We start from the raw sequence: 23,266 nt of genomic DNA on the forward strand, positions 1-23,266 counted from the left end.
ATTCTGACCAGCTGCATTAGAGTGTGTGGTATGGCAGCTGCTCTGTCTCTGATTGGAAGGCCCTGCAACGGGTGGTGAAAACCGCCCCAGTACAATGCCCGAACTCCCTGCCATCGAGGTCCTGTGTCCAGGTCCAGGTCTCTGTTTCCCGTTCACCAGCAGGCTCAGGAACAGCTTCTTCCCTCCAGCTGTTACTCTGCTGAACTCAGAATCCCAGTAGTTGGGGCGCTTAGGTGAACGTAGTTAAGCGTAGTGGGTTAAGCGTCAACCATGTTACCGCAGGGTCCCCGGTTCGAATCCGGCCGGGGACATATCCTGCATGTCATCCCTCCTCTCTCTCTCACCCATCCTTCCTGTCTAATTCTCCACTTAATCTATCGATAAAAATGAAAAATATGAGTGGGACTGCACCACTCAAAAAAAATTATAAAAAAAATCCGCCTCCAACCCCCAAACAAGAGGAACTGGCCGGCTGCACACTCAGGACTTCAATTTAGCTTTTGCACTACAGCTTGTTTTACGCATACCATATGTATTATATTGGTCTCTAATTACACTTCTTACTTATAACGTACCTCAAGACCTATTACCTTTCCACTGCACATATCCTATTGCTATTCATCTCATGTATATTCATTTATTTATACTCACCGTAATACCTTATACTGTGATACCATGAACCGTCTACAACATCATGTGTTTCGCACTATGCCACTATTTGCACTGGTGCATTTAGATGCCCGACTACATTTCATTGTGCTTAGTGTAATTGGTCGGCAAGTTCCTGTCAATCAGAAAAGGTATGTGATTCATACCTCAACACCTGTCTGAGAGGAGTGTCGACGGGGCGAGTCTGGGAAAGGTGTGGCTCTGCTTTGCTCAGTCCCATTGTCTTTTTCTCAATGCGACATGAGACGTCAGGATCAACCTACGCAGCACATTGTGTTTCTATTATTACTGTCGAGTGTCTTGTTTTCCCTGTGATATAACAACGATTCTGGCTGGATGATCAAGAAATAACCTGGGGTTATTAATAATAACCAGGGGTTATTTCTACTGTATATGGGGTTATTTCTATGGAGTATCAGGCAGCTTCAGAAAGCTTGTATCCATTCCCAGCCTTCCCCCCTACCTCTTGGATATTGTGTAATTGTATTTGACCCCCTAGCCTCTCTACCCTGTTGCATTAGGGGGAGGGAGTTTGATGGCATGCGCACTGCTGCTGATATGATGAGGCCCTCATTGTGTGCTTTCCCCAGCCTTATGTCATAAAGGAGTGCTAAGGAGTGCTCTCACTTGCTGTGTGGATAAAGAGAGAACGAACTTTGATCTTTACTTCATCAGCTGACTGGAGATAAGGCAGTCGTAGGGAGCGCGGGTCAGAGCCATTGTCCACTCGTCACACACAGGAGGACAACCCGTCACAGTCTCCACGTCAATCTGACAGCAATTCAACAGGATACGAAGAAAAAAAGCAGGGGTACGAGCTTCTGGTGTGATGTTGTGAAGTGAAGTGTCAAATATATATATACAGAAGAATACACCACAGGGTGCACCGGTTGAAGTACATTGAAGATCTTCAGGGGAGGTATCTAGAAAAAACAGGAGCCCTAAAGGAGGGATCACCATGCAGCTGAATTCCCTGGCACAGGTGAGTGGCTTTACTTGATCTCCAGCGGAGCAGAGGGAGGTGGGCAGACAGGTGAAACCAGGCCGGGCTCAGGAATGCCTTTCAGGCCCCAAACAGTACAGGGTGGTGCATACAGAGAGCGAGAGAGAGAGAGAGAGAGAGAGAGAGAGGGAGGGAGGGAGGGAGGGAGGGAGGAAGGGAGAGGTAGAAGGGGGAGAGAGAGAGAGAGAGAGAGAGAGAGAGAGAGAGAGAGAGAGAGAGAGAGAGAGAGGGAGAGTCATAAACACAATAATTACAGCTTAGGGAGAGAGAGAGGGGGCTGACTCTCACTGGCTCCACGGCTGTCTGGGTAACTAACAACAGCCCTAGGCAGAAGGAGGAGGGAGATAGAGAGAGAGAGAGAGAAAGAGGGAGAGAGGGGTATGTTCTCATAGCTACATTAGCTAGCTGCATAGACGCTAACCTGTATGTGAGACACTGTGGTGTGTGTGTTGTTGTATTACCTCAACGAGGATTTCATTATCCCAGATGGATTTTCTCCTGGATTCAGGCTAGTGTGTTTGACTGGATACTTTCCTCTCCTCTGCCCCTAAAGCCACAACCAACTGGAACGCCACCACCTCTAATCTGAAAGGGGTAGACTGAGCTTTTGCGCCATGGCGATGACCGCCCTGTTTAGGGGCAAGTGGGGGCAGAAGACGCGGGAGTGCCCGGAGAAGCGGCCCGCCGCCCAGGTGCAGGCCAGCCACGAGGAGGACGAGGATGAGGACGACCCCTCAGGGGGGGGGCGCACCCCCATCCGTAGGAATTCCCGCTTTTACCGCTCGATGAGGAAGAAGAGGTTCCCCTCGTCAGAACAACCTGAATGTAAGAAGAAGAAACAAACCACTTTCCCCTCCCTCTCAATATCTCCTGAAAATGCTCCTTTCTCTGCCACACACGCCACAAACCAGGTATTCAAATGATGAGAATAAATGGCATTTCTTCTTTTTTCCGGCGATGGAATGTTGAGCCCTTGTTATCCCACTGACAGTCAATGTATCATGCAAGTGTTTTTGTATCCAACTTCACATAAGGCCCTAATTCAGGTTAACACTGCGAGTACTTGGGTATTTTAGTCTCTATGGTCCCATTGTAAGTAAGTAAGTAAGTAAGTAAAGCTTTATTTATATAGCACCTTTCATACAATAAATGCAGCTCAAAGGGCTAAGAACATGAAGTGAATATAATAAAACATAGCATAGAATGAATATAAAAGCAGGGGAAAACAGTAAAAGAAGAGGTAAAGATAAAATACAATAACATGAAGAACATGAAGTGAATATAATAAAACATAGCATAGAATGAATATAAAAGCAGGGGAAAACAGTAAAAGAAGAGGTAAAGATAAAATACAATAAATGGATCTGTAGCCCAACTTGGCTTTGTGGTACCAATGTTATCCCCCCACAGTCTGTGGAGTTAAAGACCATGTGCATTACTGTGTAGAAATATAATAAATAAATAGATAAAACATTTAAAGTGCAGCAGCTGGCAAATGAGCAGTAGGCAGGTGCAGATGAGCTAGTTAAAGGAGTGCAATAGCTGGCAAATGAGCAGTGGGCAGGTGCAGATAAGCTAGTTGAAGGCTATATTGAAGAAGTGCGTTTTTAGCTTTCTTTTAAAAATATTTAGTGTGCTGGCTTCCCTGATTGGTCCATTGGTCCTGTTAAACCCCCTGAGCTCGTTCCTTATATCGCTGAGATAGTGTTGTTATGTGCTGTACCATAGACCAGTGAAGTGATTGTGCTGTGTCACACAGAACACAGGGTTGGCAGCCCACCTACTGTGACTATCAAACCAAATGAAACCTGAGTAACTGGTTCTATTGTTTTGTTTCACCGAGTGAGACCTGTTCTTTTAGTACCAACCTTTGACCTGTACAAAGCTTGAGGTCAGAGAGTATGGAGTTAATTATGTGCCACAATTATTTAGAGAAAAAAATAAATTTGCGCAAAGGAAAATCTATTTTCAGCAAAGGAAAATCGATTTTGAACAAAGGAAAATCGATTTTGTACACAATAAAAGTTGTTTATTTTCATGTCTGCTAAAGTCGATAGTGCACGCAGCACAGCTGATCGTCAACATTTGCTTGACCGGCAACATTTGATTCTTCTCTCTCTCTCGAAACATTTTACCCTGCTAGGATTGTGCCAGAATTCTGATAGGCTGGCTGGCTGGCCAGTTCTTAAATGTGTTAAAATATCTGATTGTCAATCACAACATTTATGGACCAAAGGCGATTGGAGGAGATGAGAAATTTGACGGTTGAAGGTTGAAGAGTGAAGATATACATTACAAAACTTACTAGGCGTTGTGTATGAGCCATCTTTCGGATGTTCAATATTCAATATCTCGTCACTCAAAATCTTATATCTTCACTCTTCAACCTTCAACCATCAATTTTCTCATCTCCTCCAATCGCCTTTGGTGCGTAAATGTTGTGATTGACAATGTTTAAACCAGTTAAGGCTGGTTGTTACTTTTGGTTTCGATACGTTTCAAGTGTTCTATAATATCTCTCATTCTTATTGCAGTTGCATAACAAGTGTTGTTTCACTTTTCTGTTCTGTTTTCAAGTATCTGATCAACAAATCTTGAATCTGAAAAAGTATTGTCATGGCTTGATGATTCTAAAGTGAATACAATGCCCACAAGTATTGGAAAATCTTATCTTTTAGCTCTATAACAGTTTGGATTTGAAATCAAACAATTACTATGGGGTCAAAGTAGAGATGATCAGCTTTAATTCAATCAATGTTTCTTTCAGATTGGTTTCACCGTTTAGAAAGTACACATTCTTTTAAACATTCTCTGCCTATTTCAGAGCTCCAAAAGTATTCGGGAAAAAATGATATAATGTCTAAATGAAGCACTCGTGTTTAGTATTTGGTCGACAATCGTTTGCATGCAATAACTGCCTGAAGTCTGTGACCCATTGACCCCACCAGAGGGTGGGTATGATCTCTGGTGATGCTCTGCCAGGCCTGTACTGCAGCCGTCTTGATTGTTGATTGTAATTGAGGTCTTTTTGCCTTAAGTTCCTTCTTCAGAATATTAAATGAATCTTCAATTACATTTAAATCTGAAGATTGAATTGGCCAGTCAAGAAAACTTCCACTGTTTGTCCCTGAAAAAATCCTGAGTTGCTATGGCAGTATGTTTTTTTTTGTGATCAAGATTTTTTATTGCTTTTAACAACACATAACAATGACAATACAGAACAAGAAAGGAAAGGAGGGAAAAAAGAAAGAAAACAAAAAAGAAAAGGGTAGTGTAGCAGACAAGTCATAGCCAAATATGTTTTTACTGTATTGCCATTGTCTTACTGTATGATGGAGCCCCCGCAGACAAGATGTTTCTGTACACTTCAGAATACATTCTGCTGCCATCTGCAGTTACATCCACAATAAAGGCAAGTTAGTCAGTTCTAGTGGCAGCAATACATGCCCGAACCATATCACTCCCTTCTGCCATGTTTCGCAGATGAGTTGGTATACTGTAAATCATGCTGTAAAAAAGCTTTGTAGGAACCCTTTAGCAAACTGTAACCTGACCATCCTTTTTGAGGATGACTACAGAGGCTTGCAGTGAAGCCACGTTCACGTTCATGCCTCCCTCCTGGAGAGTGTACCTGATCTGTGGGACTGTTTATTTATATACAATATATATATATTTTTGGAATTATGGTCATCTGAGCTCACCAGTGTTTTTATTTTTCATTTAGTGTTTCAAATTGTTGATTTTGGCGAGCCTGAGGTTTTGGTTCTGATGTTTTTTCTGATTTTCCAGCCAAAGGCTTCCTTGACTTTAATTGACACCGCTTTGGTCCTCATGTTGACATACACAAATGGACTGCACTTATATAGCACCTTTATCCAAAGCGCTTTACAACGGCCTCTCATTCACCCATTCACACACACATTCACACACCAATGGCGGCAAGCTGCCATGCAAGGTGCCGGCCCGCTCAATTTGGGGTTCAGTGCCTTGCCCAAGGACACTTTGACATGTGGCCAGCCGGGGCTCGAACCGCCGATCTGCCAACCTTGAGTCATTATACGGCGGCTCTACCTCCTGCGCCACAGCCGCCCCACCATAGCAGAGTCCAAAGGCAAACACAAAGCCTAGAATCAATACTAGCCTGCTCTCTCATGCCTGCATAAAGTATATGACAGAATACACCTGACATACCAGAAACACCTGTCAAGCCAATTTTCCAATACTACTCGTTCCCTGAAATAGAGGAACTATGTATAAAAAGGGTTGTAATTTTGTAAACGTTGAAATAAACCTGAGAATCTCTACTTCAACCTCATATTGTAAGTAAGTAAGTAAAGCTTTATTTATATAGCACCTTTCATACAAGAAATGCAGCTCAAAGTGCTTGTAATTGTAATAGTAAATAGTAATTGTTTGATTTCAAATTGATCCCAAACTATTTAGAGTATAGAGCTTTAAGAAGACAACATTCTTCCTCTTTCCATTACTTATGGAAGGCATAGTAGGTTGATGTTTGCAGTTTGTATAAGCCCTAGAGATGGATCTATATCTATGGTACAACCAAGTAGTTTACATGTGGCTGCTTGGTTGGACTCAGAGTGTATTGTGTGGATTATGTGTCTTGTAAACTAAAGTGCTCATCGCATTTTAGGTAATAGAATGTGGATATGTGCGTTTAGCCAAGGGATTGATGGTTGGAGGTAGAACTCATTGAGGGCGGGCTCATTGTAATGCATGGAATGGAATAAGGAATGGTGTCAAACACGTGTTTTAATGACCATTTCTCATTCCATTCCATTACCGGTAATTACAATAAGCCTGTCCTCCCCTGGCGTTGCGCTGTCTGCTTCTTTGAGTAGAGTTGGCTGTCCGCTTTGTCTGAACCGGCTGTTCTATAGCTTTTGCGGTGAGAATGAGTCAACTAAGCTCTCTGTTCTGTTGGTACGATAAGTGGAACAACTGTTCAATGGGTTATGAGTAAGAGTATGGAGGTGTGTTTGCAGCATTGCATGTTTTTTTTTTGTCCTGGCTGGCATTGCACAACAGCTCAATAGCAGACTTATGGGCCAAGCAAGGCACAATGTACACAGTTAATGCATGAAATCCCCTGCAGTCTGAAGGTACAAAGTCTGTTTAGAAATAAGTGTTTGTTACACATACCTGAACACGCATAGATCCTCATCACAGGGGGACTATAGAACGCTTTTGCCTATGGATCTTAGATCAGCAGAAAATGGTTGCCCTTTGCAACCTACTGTATACCATTAAGTATATCATTACTTAAGTTGTTCTGCAGCAACTATCCCCAAATAAACAGAAAATGTGTTGAAGAACCTTTAGTTAGAAGGCTATGGAATCCAAATGATTTAATCTACCTCTTTGTATTACCATATGCTGCCACACAGTGATCTGAAAGGGGAAAGCAGCATAGCTGAGGCCTATTGGGAGACCTACTAGATGGACTTGTGGTCATGTTGCTCTTACCTATAAATACCTAATCATACTAATATAAGGTCTATAATTATCGTAACCTTCCCTGATATGTTTTCATTTGAAAACAAAATCATTTGACACATATTGTGTAGAGAGACCATGTTGCAACAGAATTGAGTAACTCTCATGAGATTAACTGTATAATAAGTGGTGTACAGCATGTTTATGACTATGGTTATGGTTCCAGACTGCCCGGTTAATCAGTTGCCATCAGGTAGACAGTGTTTATTTGTATTTCTTTTAGGGGTAGCTGGTGTTGCCCAATTGTTTTGTTAACTATTGTTCTTGATTGTCATTTCTGTTCAATTCAATTAGCACAGCTGTTTATAAAGAGCAGACAGCTGACTGGTTCAAATTTCATGGTGCTCACGTCCCCTAACATAACACACCCACTACCAGTTCATGACGTTAGAATTCTAAGGTTCTATCTTCATTTTTGGTCAAAATTTAGTTTTTTACATAATCTGATCCATTAGGTGTTTATTAATGGCTGTGTGGTGTTATTTTTAAAATGTTGACATGTTTGAGTTAGTAATTAATAAAATACAAAGGTTCCATCTCAAAAAACATAATGGAAGGTAAAAACTTTGACGCTCAATATCTCTGAGCTGCCCTAAACGGAGATAGAACCTTATCATTCTAAACGGAGATAGAACCTTATCATTCTAAACGGAGATAGAACCTTATCATTCTAAACGGAGATAGAACCTTATCATTCTAAACGGAGATAGAACCTTATCATTCTAAGCTCACGAGTTGTCCAGACATGAGAGGGACATCAAGTGTTTGCAGGTCGAGGCAGCAGTCAGTGACACAGCTTAAAGAGAGGTGGAGAGGCTAAATAAACAGTATGTTAAGGCTGAGGTAAAGACACTAAAGTAGACTAAGCATTTGGAGGAAAACACAGTTGTTCACATGTCTCTCTATGCAGTAAATTTGCTATAAAATACACCCTCTCAATCCAAGTCAGAAGGCTCGCCTCTAGCAACACATTATTTTGCATAAAGGGGGATTCAAAGTCATTAGGCCTACTACCTGCCAATTTGCCCCCTGTGCTCAAAGGAGGCTCTGTGCGTTTGTGTGTGTGTGTATGTTTGAGTGTGGCTGTGTGTGTGGGTGTGGGTGCGTGTGTCTTAGTGTTGGAGAGAGAGAGGGAATGAGAGATAAAGACACTGCATAGGACTTCTTTCAATTTCCTTGTACTTTCCTCTCTGCCCACTCACCCTTATATGTTCCTCCATATCTTATCCCACTTTTCCTCTCTCTCTTTTTCTAGGCCCTGCAGTCTCTCCCAGGTCTGGCTCAGTGGCCAGCCCAGCGAGCAGGGCAGGTAGCTCCTTAAGTGTCCCTGTGCTGCAGAAACCGCCCCTATCGCCCCTGTCTCGACGGTGAGCCTCTATTGCCCAACCCAACCTGATACTATATATACACACACCCATACACAAACACGTGAACATATGCTCAAAGGCAAGACTGTGTGAAAACACATGCACGCACCCACACACACAGGCACGCACACATACATACAGACACACGCACGCACGCACACATGCCATGCATGCACGCACACATGCACGCGCGCACACACACACACACCATTTTTTTTCTCCACTTTTTGCTTAATGTTTAAGCTGCAGACTGTTTCTTACTGTAATATTTTAGTACACCAACCTATCCACATTCACTCCGTTGCAGAGGTATGTTGCCAAGCAACGGGGAGCCTATGAGCCCACGCGTGCCTCCTAGCGGGGCCTCGTCCCCCGTCGGGGGGAGGAGAGGACAGGGGAGGGGGGCAGATGCATCTCCCGCCAACGGTCAATGCGGAGGATCGTCTGTTTTGGTTGCTGCGGGAGAGGTAGGCTTCTACCGGACGCACGGAAGACACAGCGGAGACATGGAGAGCCTCTCGGAACGCACAGCCACCGCCTGCTCTGTACAGGAGCCTGGAGGGGACAAGCAGCACCAGGCAGAGGTGGCCGACGTGGACGCAGTCAAGCTCAGGTAAAAAATGTTTACTAATGCCAGTAGAAATCACTGGGTTCTGCTTCTTCCTCTTCTCCTGCTATGACTGATGGATAGATGATTCACTTACTTATTCAAATATACTTGTTGTAAGTCACTTTGGATAAAGGCATCTGCTAAATGCCAAAAATGTAAATGTAAATGATGATGATGATGATGATGATGATGATAATGATGAATAGAAAGTCACACGGCACTTTAATGTTGGTACTTAATCCATGACATGCTTTAGAGGAAGAGTGTTTTCAAGTGTGGGCTTTTAAAAGGGAGATACTCAGTGAACATCCTTGGAAGAGAGCAAGTGAGCGGGGCCAAAAATTGTAGAGAGTGTTTCAAAATCTTCATACTGCATTTCAACAAATGTGCCTGCAACATAAGAGACAGTGATTTCTGCGCATTCTATTTAATCCTTCCAAAGACAAACTCAATGTCAACAGTAGTCCCTGGTCTGACCCTTTGGGCTCAAACACATTTGTTTATCCTTATTTAAGCAGGGGAATACTCCATATTGATCTCCAGGACGAAGATCTCTTTTTAAGGAAAATGTACATTTCTTAAAGAACATTTGAAAACAATCTGTTGAAATGTGCAAACTGTGTCTGTTAGTTGTTATGCTCTTCCAGACATCATGCACTGGAGCATTATAATTATGTTCTTGTCCATTTTATTGTCATACAATTCACAGGTTGAGGGGAACAGCGTTGCTTTTGATGTCAAGAAAGTCAATACTTATTTCTCTCCATTTCCTTTGTACAGTACATCTTACTCCTTCTCCTCAATGTCCCTTTTTATTCTCAGGATGGTGAGCAACGAGGAGAGCACTTCCCAGATAAAAATAGAAAGCATCTGCCACAGCCTCAACATCGTCAAAAATATCGGTGAGAAAAAACATAGCCGATATTCTTATGCATTTCACAACACGAATATGTTAGCGAGGTAGAGGTTAACACGGTGGAGGTAACATATGCATTACGCCTACTCTAAAGCCTTCCAGCTTCATTTTGTACAGCTTGCTTGTACATAGTGCTGTTAGACCACACTGATAACTTATCATAAGGCATGAAAAAAAAAAGAAGCTTGATAACATACCCACATTTATACTGGTGTGGTGTTTGTGTGTGTCTGTCAAGGTTGAATTCCTCTGAGAGTTGATTGTACTCTCTTGTTCTCTTGCAGGGCTATTTTCTATAGCCAGTAACTGTAATGGTATGAAGAAGTGCCAATGTTCTGATTGCTGGCATACACATAGATGTACATGTACATAGATGTCCTTGGAAACGCACACATTCATGGAATAACTAGAGAAAGTGCTCCTTGACAACATGTTGGTTCAGGCACTACTCTCTTTCCTCCTGTCTCAATCTCTCTCTCTCTCTCTCTCTCTCTCTCTCTCTCTCTCTCTCTCTCTCTCTCTCTCTCTCTCTCTCTCTCTCTCTCTCTCTCTCTCTCTCCCTCTTATATAAGTCAGTCAGTCCAGACGCCCACCTAACCAAGCTGTTGTTGAATATGACTGAGGCGGCTTATGCAACAGGCTCCAACTGTACAAAATCACCTTGCCATCATTGAGAGGACAGAACACACACATGTACACACACACACACACACACACACACACACACACACACACACACACACACAGGCACACACATACAGAAACACATGTTCTCCTTCAAAGCTAACTACAACGCTTATCAGAATGCAAACATTTTTCTCCTAATACTGACTGAAAGAGAAATGCTAAGTCCTTCAGCAATCCTAGCCCTTTAATTTAGGTGATTTTACCTGGCTATGGCAAGCCTATAGTACTTAAAATACTCATAATGATTGCAAGGATTGCAAACAAAACCCTATCACGTGACAAAACATAACAATAATGCAGAACAGAAAACAGGCATGCCGCTAATACCTTGCACATGCATTAGAGCGATGAATAGCTGTCCAGCCATTTCCAAGTACAATGTTTACCAATAGTCTAGCTATAGACTACCCGAAATCAAGAAAAACAGGGACCAATGAAATGTTTTTACTCACATCAAAACCTGAGGAACACTGCCTGACCTATGGAGGACAGATCGTGCCACAATGAAATACAATACACACATCGAAATATACAATACATGTGTATTGAAATGCAAATGCAGAAATACAGAATATTTGTGCCAAAAAGAAATCATACAGCCGTATTGTATTTCGAGATGTGTACATTGCATTTCGACATGAGTTTTGGCATTATGCAAGCCCCCTTGCCCCGACATCATACGGACCAGGGGGAAAAGCCTGAGATATGCGTCTATCACAAATGTACATCTGATAAGTAAGTAAGTAAGCTAGCAAACTATGATTGGAAATAAAGAAGTATCCAGTTCCAAACAGCCAGTTCCAAACAGCCACTCCCCTAAGGAGGAAACCAGCCTATAACATGACTAGAATTTGCATATAGTGCCAAAACATATCTCGAAATGTAATGCGGCTGTTTTGATCTCATTTTGGCACAAATATTCTGTATTTTAGCATTTGCGTTTCAATGTGTGTATTGTATTTCATTGTGGCACGATCCGTCCTCCATACCTGACACCGTTAGATCCCATCGCGATTTCACCTTTCTGAAACTTAATAGCCATGTCTGCCTCCAATCTCTTCAGCTTCAACTGAAACTCTCACTCTCTTTCTCCTTCCTCCAGAATGCAAAATTCAGCATAATATCTACCATAGAGCCAGGAGATGTAAACACTGCCATTTTTACAAAGAGACCAACAAAACAATAAGGCGTATTCTTACACTAGGAACGTAGCCCTCACAAGGCTAGGCTAAAAACAAATGGCCTAGTATCCCAACTGTAAACACTGACACAGTTGAATGACGTCAGACTCTGCCTGTTCCACACTCAACAGTAATAATAAGTAATAATAATTACTGAACTAGGCCTATATTAATATTTTGCTTGTGTATTGTGTATATTGTTTTTCTGTGCATGATTAATGCAAAAACAACTAACCGACGTTAGTTCTGTCCGTTAATTTGCGTTCTATTATTAATAGATTTATATATAATATATATTATTATATCATTCTATTTATAATATATTATTCTGTCCCATCCTTAATATACAGTATATGTATCTATTCTTGTCATTTTTTATTTTCTTACTATCCTCTTTTTTCTGTATTTTTTCATGCTATATGTAAAGCACTTTGAATTGCACCTGTTGTATGAAAAGTGCTATACAAATCAACTTGCCTTGCCTCTGATCTTTTTGTCCCTCCAGCCTTCCTGTACCAGGAGTACAGGGATACGTCCAAGCAGCAGGAGATTGAGGAGCGACGACAGCTCGAGGGGCTGGCGCCACGGGTCCCAGCAGGGTCAGGGGTCGCAGGGTCCGGGCCGATGTCCCCGCCCTCCCTGCAGCTCCAGCTGAGGAACAGCGCCCGGTCTCTCAGCCTGTGGCAGAACCTGGAGGCTGTACAGCAGAGTGGCCTGCTGACCCAGCTTCCCCCCAGGGAGATCATCATACAGGAGGTGAGGGTTGGGTCACATGTCATACTGGACGGTAAAGGGTTAACACTAGAACAGCCATGAGGGGTCCTTGGGGTCCTTGACCCCTGTGAGGAAAGAAAAATGTTATATCTCACTGCACTCAATCAAATTTCAGGACCCTCCTTTCATGACTTTTCCTAGATATGCGTTCTATCACCCCGTATCCTTACATTTTCAAAATCAGGATAAGCTAGTATAAAGCGATTTTTCAGTTTTTCTGTGTAGGAAGCAGGTTCATTTACAAGCGGCCAACTAGTGGTCGTTGTGTGTAAATAGCAGCTTGAGCATTGTAAAGAGGGGCTCGAGGCGGCTCTTTTAGTAGGTAAAAAAGGCACGGCTGTTCTAGTGTTAAAAGAGGTCACAATGCAGAAAGGTGAGAGTGTTCTAATGTATGCTCTGGGTAAAAAAACGGGATTCTTATTCCTATAGATAGCTCTACGATCAGCTTACCGTCACCAAATCACAAAAGTGTGCTTCAAACCCGATCAAGGGGGCTTGAGGGGTAGTTCAGCAGGAATTGAGGGGGACGGACACATAAATGAATGTTGGGATGTTGGAGGGCAGTGGTCCTATGGAACAGTAGGGGAGATATTATATGTGTTGTGAATCTGTTGAATATGTTTCTCATCTTACCCTTCTAGGCCATGTTTGAGCTGGTATCATCGGAGGCGTCCTACTACAAGAGTCTGGAGGTGCTGGAGACACACTTCCTGCGAAACCCTGTGCTGGTCAACACCCTCAGCCAATCAGACATGCACTTCCTGTTCTCCAACATAGAAGAGGTGATGAAGGCCAGCGAAAGGTACGAGCATTTAAGCATGTTGGTATGTGTGTGTGCGTGTGTGTGTGTGTATGTGTGTGTGCGTATGTGCGTGTGTGTGTGTGTGTGTGTATGTGCGTGTGTGTGTGTGTGTGGAGACTAGACCTTTTCATTTTGCATGATATAATCACACTGTATGATTGTATGGCCACTCTGCTCATGATGTCACACTACTTCTTTAGGTTCCTGATGGACCTGGAGAACCGCATCGAGCAGTCCATCCAGATCTCAGACGTGTGTGACATTGTCCACGACCACGCTGTCGCACACTTCCAGGTGTTCATCACTTACGTCATCAATCAGGTGTACCAGGAGAAGAACTACCGACGCATATTGTGGGTCCCCCTCCTCTTACAATTTACTAAGCTCTCGATGCTGATAGGTCAATAAGGATTGGGGATGTTGTGGTTTATATAGCTGCCATCCAAACACTAAATCATCATCACAAATCAGGGTGTAGATATGATCAGTCTTCCCCCAGATATTCCCTGAATAAGCGATGTAACTATGGATCTAGGGGGGTAGAACGGTGCCAGTGTCTTCTTGCTCTGTAGTCTGTTCAGATTCAGATTCAGATTCATTTATTTATTCAAGGGGACAGTGCATATTAATAAAACAAAAATAAATTGTAAATACACCAGAGTTAGCCCGAAAGCTAGTTTTCATCCGCAGTCCCTATGCCATGATGTTTTATACGGCTCCCTGGAGGAAAAAAGTACATTTAAAAGATAAAATATAGGTAGACCTAGGCACAAAGTATATACTGTATAAGTGGATACATTGGAGATTATCAAATCGTTCAGTACCACAGAAAGTAGCTGCCCAGCAAGCAACAGAACAAAATAGAGCCCTAAGTGAGAACCCTGAGAAGTGATAACAAGTGATAAGAATTGATAAGATAACAAGTGATAAGAAGTGATAACAATAGTCTAGCCACTAGACAGTTGAACAGATTGTTATTTAAAGTGGAAGTGTTGTATTGTTATCTGATGTACTGTATGTACTGTATGTGTCATTCACATACACTAGTGTATGTGAATGACACATACAGTACATCAGCCCTGTGTGTGTGTGTGTGTGTTAGTCTGTATTTGGATTGATTGTGACGGCTAAATTGCGAGATAGGGTGGGGTTGCTAAGCTAGAAGTGCCTCATCACTACATACCTGAGTGAGGCACTGTGACGTTCCCACACATGTACTGGGAGCCCAGCCAGTAACCAACCCTTACTGGAGGAAAGAAAACACCAGCCATTGTTCAAATCATTGCTCATGGTGTATGTTATGTGTGTGTGTGTATGTGTGTGTGTGTGTGTGTGTGTGTGTGTGTGTGTGTGTGCGTATGTGTGTGTATGTGTGTGTGCATATGTGTGTGTGTGTGTGTGTGTGTGTATGTGTGTGTGTATGTGTGTGTGTGTGTGTGTATGTGTGTGTGTGTGTGTGTATGTGTGTGTGTGTGTGTGTGTATGTGTGCGCGTATGTGTGTGTGTGTGTGTGTGTGTGTGTGTGTGTGTCTGTGTGTGTGTGTATGTGTTTGTTTTGAATGGAAGTCACAAGACAACATAATCATTCATGTTCGTCAGTGGTTTGCTCTAGAATATCCTAAGCGCCAACACACCACGTGGATAATCTTTCTCCACCCATCATGAGTGTAGCGTGACATGTGACGAAGAAATACCATAACTTGACATCCGTAGCCCTGCATCATAAGTCGGAAAGTGGACTCTATGACCTTATGCCCTGGTGTTAGGTAACTCCCCCACCACATCATCTAACAATGCTGTATCACATGCTGAGCTGACAAGTTGGTTCTCTCAAATGTTAGATCCGTCATCATCAGAATTATGGTGAAACAACCTAGAACCTTCTATGTCTTCATGCTGTGATATTTGGAAAGGGAGCAGCTGGTTTCCTCTCTGGGAGCAACAAATTTCTCCCCCCTAGGCTGGGAGATCCAGATTCTTAAGAGGTTTTCATTGCTGCTCATTCCTGGGCAGATTATTTTACAGGGCTACACGTAAACCTACGTCAGAAGCAAAGACGATTGTTGCCCCCCCCCCACCCCCCTCTCTATTACCTTTATATGCAAAACGAGAGATTTTTTCTGAATTGATTTGAAAGAGGCTTTAGCAAAACTCACCTCTCATGCTTGGTGACATGGTGAGACAGAACTAAGTTCAGTTCGCTGAACAGTTCGCTGTCAGTCTTGCTCAAGGAAGGAGGATCTCTCTGTCTGTGGTTGACTTGCCAGGACAGAGTGTCTAAACAGGTGTTGTGGTTTCTATTAGGCCAATCATGGCATGACCTAATAGAATAGTATCTTTGGGAACGTTTGATTTTGCCTTATTTACATTGGTTGCTCCAGATAGAAGTTCCCCTTAGGCACAGATCTAGGATCAGTTTACCCTACGTCCCTATCCTCACCTTGCATGTACTATGGTAATAACATGTTAATACAGTGTTGGGTTGTTGTTGTTGTTGTTGTTATCAGAGTAATATCAGCATTACTACAAGGGTATAGTTGCAACTTTAGGTAGAGACGGCGTCTAATGATCGCAAGGTCGCCTGCTCTGTGGTTCGAACCCCGGCTGGCCACTTGTCGAGGTGTCCTTGAGCAAGGCACTGAACCCCTCGTTTTTGGCATGAAGCATAAAATACTAAATTCCAACAATTGACTGACAAGTTGATTGAATGGCAATAAAACAATTATTTAACTTTTGAGTTTGTGTGTCAGGAGCATGCCTGTGGTTTGTGTTGGTCCTGTCTCTCTGTGTTTCTTTGAGCATGTGTTCTGTCCAGACAGGGAAACCAGTCATTCCGTGAGGCCATGGCTCAGCTGGAGAACAATCCCCGCGTCCGAGGCCTCTCCTTCACCTCCTTCCTCATCCTCCCTTTCCAGAGGATCACCCGGCTCAAGCTTCTAGTGCAGGTACAGTAAATACACCAACAGGGTCTGTTCTTTATCCCACTTGTATAATAAAAGCCTTCCACGCCATAATCACGTCAAGCTTGATTTAGTATAATGTTACGGTACATGTGGGAAAACTAGGGTTAGGGTTAGGTGCTAGGGTGCTACGGTTAAGGTTAGGGTTAGGGTTAGGGGTAGGGTTAGGGTTAGGGGTAGGGTTAGGGGTAGGGTTAGGGTTAGGGTTAAGGTTAGGGTTAGGGTTAGACATGCCAGCATGTACCAAGTCACCCTAGCACCTAACCCTAACCCTAGTTTTCCCACATGTACCGTATTCCCACATGTACCGTAATATATACACTTTACAAAGGGAAAACAAATCCAAATTCAAACAGAAGATAGGTAAACAACAAACATAATAGCAGAGATTTGACTTCAGGACATGCAGATGTGGAGTGCTATGGCGCATCCCTGGTTTGATTCCGGCTATCAACCTGTTCTGCATGTCATCCCTCCTCTCTCTCTCTCTCTCTCTCTCACCCATCCTTCCTGTCATCCCTCCTCTCTCTCTCTCTCTCACCCATCCTTCCTGTCATCCCTCCTCTCTCTCTCTCTCTCTCACCCATCCTTCCTGTCATCCCTCCTCTCTCTCTCTCTCACCCATCCTTCCTGTCATCCCTCCTCTCTCTCTCTCTCTCTCTCTCTCTCTCTCTCTCTCTCTCTCACCCATCCTTCCTGTCATCCCTCCTCTCTCTCTCTTTCTCTCTCTCTCTCTCACACCCATCCTTCCTGTCATCCCTCCTCTCTCTCTCTCTCTCTCTCTCTCTCTCACCCATCCTTCCTGTCATCCCTCCACTCTCTCTCTCTCTCACCCATCCGTCCTGTCATCCCTCCTCTCTCTCTCTCTCTCTCTCTCTCTCTCTCTCTCTCTCTCACCCATCCTTCCTGTCATCCCTCCTCTCTCTCTCTCTCTCTCTCTCTCTCTCTCTCTCTCTCACCCATCCTTCCTGTCATCCCTCCTCTCTCTCTCTTTCTCTCTCTCTCTCTCTCTCTCACCCATCCTTCCTGTCATCCCTCCTCTCCCTCACCCATCCTTCCTGTCAGTCTCTACTGTCTCTATCCCAATAAAGCAGAAATGCCCTAAAAATATATATTTTTTTAAAAGAAGAAAAAATAAGACATGGAATGCTAGACAGTAGGGAGGGCAGCGTTGGTAGGCAGTGTGGGGTTCCATCGGGAGGCCTTTTGGGCCAGGAATACAGATGGTAGTGGTTGGACCCTGGACTGGATGGGGGGGCTCATGGGATAGTGAGAGTTAGTGTGGAATTTGTGGGAGTGTGAATGACAATACCGGAATGATGTACACACATAACAGGTTTACTGCTAGTCATAGCTGAGCCTAAATATGTGGGTTTTTAATCTAGATTAAAGACTGATGACCGAACATGTGGCAGGCTGTTCCAAAGGCGGGGGGGGCCCTATAGGAGAAATACCTGCCCCCGGCTGTTTTCTCTATGTAACACTATGTTAGTACAATGTTGTTATGTTGCAATAACAGTGTTACCACTAAAGTACTTTTGGCCCCTAGTCATTGTTTTTGCTTTGTTTGTTTTCTGTTTTGGCTGTCCATTTCATCCCCTTGTACAGGGTCCTTGGGTCTTTGAAAGGCGCTATATAAATTAAAGTTATTATTATTATTATACTTAATGTTAAGTGCTATGAAATAATTTCACACCGTTGCTTCCAGAACATTCTGAAGAGGGCAATGGAGAACTCAGACAGGGAGGCCAGCGCCATCAAAGCACATAAGCAGCTGGAACAGGTACTGTAAAAAAATAAATAAATAAAAATAAACCACACACACATCTAGACCTGGCAGGGATGAGTTGGATCGAGGTCAGTGCTGTGGTGGAGTACAATGAAGAATGTGTTGGAAGTATGGGGCCGCCTACAAATGGTCCAACATGCAGCTGCAAGGCTGTTGACTAGGTCCAGAAAATCACCCCCATCTTAGCATCCCTACTGGCTCCCCATCAAATATAGAATTAACTTCAAGGTTCTGGTCATCACCTACAGAGCCCTCCATGGTCAGGCGCCTGCTTACATCTGTGACCTACTGCGTCCTTACAGCCCCAGTAGGTCTCTCAGGTCCTCTGACCAGGGTTTGTTGGTTGTCCCCTGTACCAGATTGAAGACCAAGGGGTGATAGAGCATTCCAAACCGTGGCTCCCCGGCTCTGGAATGCTCTGCCCTCGGATCTTAGATCAGCTGGCTCGGTCGAGGTTTTCAAAAAACAGCTAAAGACTATCTTGTATAGACAGGCTTTTGGATAGCCCCAAGGGCCTGTCTTTCTGTGTCCTGTTGATGTTGTTGTACACCTGTTGTTACTTTCGCTCTGGTTGTCGCTGTGGCTTTCGCTCTTGTATGATGTTTTATTGTGTTTTATTGTGTGTAAAATGTATTTATACAGCACCTTTCCCAGACCAAGGGTCACAAAGTCCTTTACATAACATGGATGAAACACAATAAAACATAATACAAGAGTGAAAGCCACAGCAGGTTAAAACAGGCAAACAAGTGAAAATAAAAACGTACTTACTATAATGGTTAGAGTTGGGCTCAGGCTCAGGTCATAGAGTGATGAAATATGAAGAAGTAGTGATGTCCTATGGGGTGTCACACCTCTCTTTTGATTGGAGCTGCCCCCATAGCACATGGATACATATAGCGATTAGGTTCTGAAACAGGTTCAGTAGCCATCTACGAATAATTTGCTTTACCTTGTCTCCATGGATTGTATTTATCTGCACACTGATCATCATCTACCTTATCTATGATACAGTATATTGATAGTCGTAACATGTAGTACTAATACCACAGCGAGTTTTCGGAGATGTTTCCTTAGGGTGTGTGTTCATTGTGTGCGTGTGTGTGTGTCTCAGATTGTGAAGGAATGTAATGAGGGGGTGAGGAAAATGAGTCGCACAGAGGAGCTGATCTGCATTGAGAAAACATTGGAGTTCAAATCTAAGGTAAACACAGTCACACATCTCACATGTTACAGTCAGAGTGAGGAGTGAAACTGTCACAAAGACAAAGTGAATTGGTTCAATGGGGTCATATGGATATATCAATGACAGAGTATATTATTACAATTACACCAGTGGCGGGCCGTGTATTTTACACCTAGGCCTTGTATTTTACGCCTAGGTCAGTAATATCCTCCCGCAATTAACCCGCCTTAAAATAACCTCACTATGACACTATATCACCATTCCATTTATATTGTCATTTTATTGACACTATTATTGTCATTTGACATAACCATCCCATATTCACAATACCATGAAAGGTAACGCTGGGGTCATCAAACCAAACAGCAATATCACCTATGGTTTCGGTACTTAATTCCCCAAAACACTTACAACCAGAAACGACTACTAACCATTAACAACATTGAAAAAACAAACATGCATAACACTTGCATAGGACATTTAATAACATAACTCTCTGAAGTCGGAACACAATGCATGCTGGGAAACAGGAAGGCACAATACTAACTGTAGTCCTGTCACTACAATACGTTTTAATGCGTTTTAGGGCTGGAATTGTTGATGCATGCTCCTCAACGGCTTGGCCAGCTAGAAGGTACGGCATGTCAAAGAATACGGCCAACATGGCACACTCTAAATCTGATTGGTTAAAGAATATGACAATCAACAACTTTGTCTGCATTTGCTTCAACGGCAAAGGAGATTCACAACAAATTCTGAAGGCCTCATGGGTAGATTTTTAACCCGGAGACAGCACAAGTGGAAAATCTGATTGGATAAAAGCTCTAATTTATATGAGCTGCACTAGAAGCAGCACAACTGAGGGAGAGAGTAGGTTAATAGATTATTGGGAACGAACTTAGTAAAAAATATATTTAGCATTAATGAAAATATAGATTCGATTCTAAAAAATATAATTTTCGGACAATCTCTTGGCCAGCAGAGAAGGCCTTGCCGCTGGATTATACATATGCTCATTGCTAGTTTCACCAGTCCCTGATGAAAGTCAGTTGACCAAAACTAAACACTGAAACTGTACAAGCAGACATTGTATGGGAACTGTTTCTTTTGGGAGTAAAAAAGCAAACAAAAATATGTAATGACCATATTTGACCTTGATATGACCCCTGACCCCTGGTGACCTGTGAACCCCCAGTCTGTGCCAGTCATTTCCCACTCGCGCTGGCTGTTGAAGAAGGGCGAAGTGCAGCAGATGGCCGGACCCAAGAGCACTAGGACCATGCGAAGCCGCAAGCTCTACCACCCTGTCTACTTGTTTCTCTTTAACAACCTGCTGCTCATCACCAAACGAAGCTCCAGGTCAGCCTCTGCCATCCTCTTTGTGTTACTACTCCACAGGGTATCGTAGGGAACTATACCCTTTCGTGAGCTTAGAATTATACGGTTCTATCTCCGTTTAGGGTAGTTCAGAGATATTGAGCGTCAAAGTTTTTACATTCCATTATGTTTTGTGAGATGGAAGCTTTGTATTTTATGAATTACTAACTCAAAAATGTCAACATTTAATAATAACACCACACAGGCATTAATAAACACCTAATGGATCAGATTATGTAAAAAACTCAATTTTGACAAAAATGGAGATAGAACCTTATAATTCTAACGTCACGTTTTGTGTAAAACTGCTCAATTATATTTTTTGGGAATGTGTGTTTGTGTGTTTTGCATAACCATCAGTGGGGAGAAGTTCCAGGTGCTGGACTCGTGCACTCGGGCCATGTTGAGGACCGAGGACTTGGAGGACCAAGGCCAGATGTTGGCCAACGTGTTCAACCTGAAACTCTTAGAGAACCAGGAGGAGAGGAGCGTCAACTACATGCTCAAGGCCTCCAGCATGTGAGTGTGGTTGAAAACATTCAACATTCAACTATAACACCTATACCTCACACTAGGGTCTTAACCCCACCCCAGTTTTTTGGGACCACACAGTATCATCATTTTTACATTGTACACTGTAATACACAGTAATACAACTACTGCTGTCACATGTCAATGTTTTCCATGTCGCCTATCAGTTGTAAACAGTGTCTTGTGTTTCTGTGTTGTTGGCAGGAGTGATAAGCTGCGCTGGATCTGTGCTCTCACACCAAACCGACGCACACGCTTCATGTCCACTAGCGCGCACCAACCAGGTGAGAAATTGTCGGTCGCAGATGATGTCTTCACACTGGTGGACTCGGGGGGGGGGGGGCAGGGGGGGCGACCGCCCCTCCTGGTGCCCCCACGGTTGAAAAACGTCTCGCTTAAGTGCCCTTTTGAGTGGCAAAAATGCCCTTTTGAGTGGCGAAAATGAGGACGTGCCCTATTGGTGCCCCTCCAATGGTCTAAATTTGACCATGTGCCCCCACCGTTGAAAAACGTCGCACTAAAGTGCCGTTTTGAGTGGCAAAAGTAGAGGATGTGCCCTATTGGCTGCCCTTCCAATGGTCTAAACTTGACCATGTGCACTGATGGGGTCCCATGTTGTGCAGTAGGTGCCCTTTTTTTCTTTTCGCCCCTGCCCTTCAAACAGCCTGAGTCCGCCACTGTGTCTTCACATAGTATTTACTCACAGATGAATGTTATTTACTCACTGCTGAATGCATGGATACCTGTTCTAACAGGTGATCAGTAGAATTGATGTGCTGCTATGCTGCTCTCTGTCTGTGTGTCAGACTCCCCTCAGGTGCAATGCATCCAGTCCTACTCATCTCAGGAACCAGACGAGATGTCCATCGAGATGGCCGACGTCCTCAACATCCTGGAGAGAACAGACGACGGTGAGACAAGACCCCATATCTGCTTGTAAATCTTAGTGAGAAGGAGCTTTGATGAGTTTCACCTGTCTAATGAGTTTCACCAGGCCTATCAGATGTAACGAGCATCTTGCACCACAGCTCCACCTGGTGGGGCATTGCCTTCTGACGTTGTATGCTCTCTCCCTCCCTCCCTTCCTCCCTGTCTTTCTCAGGTTGGATGATGGGTGAGAGGCTCCATGACGGCGAGAAGGGGTGGTTCCTCAGCAGGGTGGTGGAGGAGATCCTGAGCAAGGAAGTCCGGGCCCAGAACTTGCGAGAGTGCCAGCGGATCCACCAGGCTCAGGGAGGGGGGGGGTCTACTTTTGGGCCAAAGGTGGGCTCCAGGGCCAGGCGCACCCAAAAGGTCTCCAACTTCTTCGATACTTGGACCGACCAATCAGAGGAAGTGTGAGGTTGTTTTGAGAGTGTGAGGTTAACCCAGGAGTCACTGAGTGAAGCCCCGTAGGCAATCATCTGTATGGCACCAAATGGATCGGAGAATGTTATGATTCAAGCCTGGGGTTGCATTGGAGGAAAATGACATCATGAGATTGCATAATTTCTTCATTTCTGCGGGTTCAGGTGGTTTGAGTGCACCAGGGCTGGGGATCGATCCCAGGTTGCCCTGTAGAGTCCTGCTAGCTAAGAGCACTTACACAAATTGTTTTCATTCACTACTATAAACTTGCATGTCCTACAATATGAACTTCATGTGAAATTGTTGGCACTGACAGTCAAAGGCAACTGTAGAAGAAGACTCAGGAAGAGGAGTTATGCATGCGAAAAGAGAAGAGAACCACAGAAACAGTTTTCCTGGGGGAGGATCGCATGTGAATGTAACGTAATCACACCTCAACTGCATGGGTGTATTTTGTCTTCAATTTTTTTTAAGCGCTTCGCTAGAGAATCAAATCCCTGTGAACAATGACATGACAATCTACCCGTTTGTAAAACAGCACTCTATTAAAACG

General features: G+C 43.6%; 1 protein-coding gene across 1 annotated transcript; it reads left to right on the plus strand.

Annotated features, from left to right (window-relative positions):
- Nucleotides 1-1,508: 1,508 nt before the first annotated feature.
- Nucleotides 1,509-22,707, plus strand: ngef (neuronal guanine nucleotide exchange factor; the record flags this gene model as incomplete). Its single annotated transcript, XM_080547261.1, has 16 exons — nt 1,509-1,651; nt 2,226-2,497; nt 8,442-8,553; nt 8,861-9,166; nt 9,986-10,065; nt 12,453-12,703; nt 13,363-13,523; nt 13,724-13,876; nt 16,339-16,468; nt 18,192-18,266; nt 19,387-19,476; nt 20,654-20,817; nt 21,196-21,354; nt 21,571-21,650; nt 22,173-22,277; nt 22,469-22,707. The coding sequence occupies exons 2-16, from the start codon at nt 2,287-2,289 to the stop codon at nt 22,705-22,707; spliced, it is 2,316 nt and encodes a 771-aa protein (XP_080403387.1). The 5' UTR covers nt 1,509-1,651; nt 2,226-2,286.
- Between the last annotated feature and the right edge of the window lie 559 nt (nt 22,708-23,266).

Source organism: Nansenia antarctica, assembly GCF_963989245.1.
Source record: "Nansenia antarctica genome assembly, chromosome: 17".
NCBI lineage: Eukaryota > Metazoa > Chordata > Actinopteri > Argentiniformes > Microstomatidae > Nansenia > Nansenia antarctica.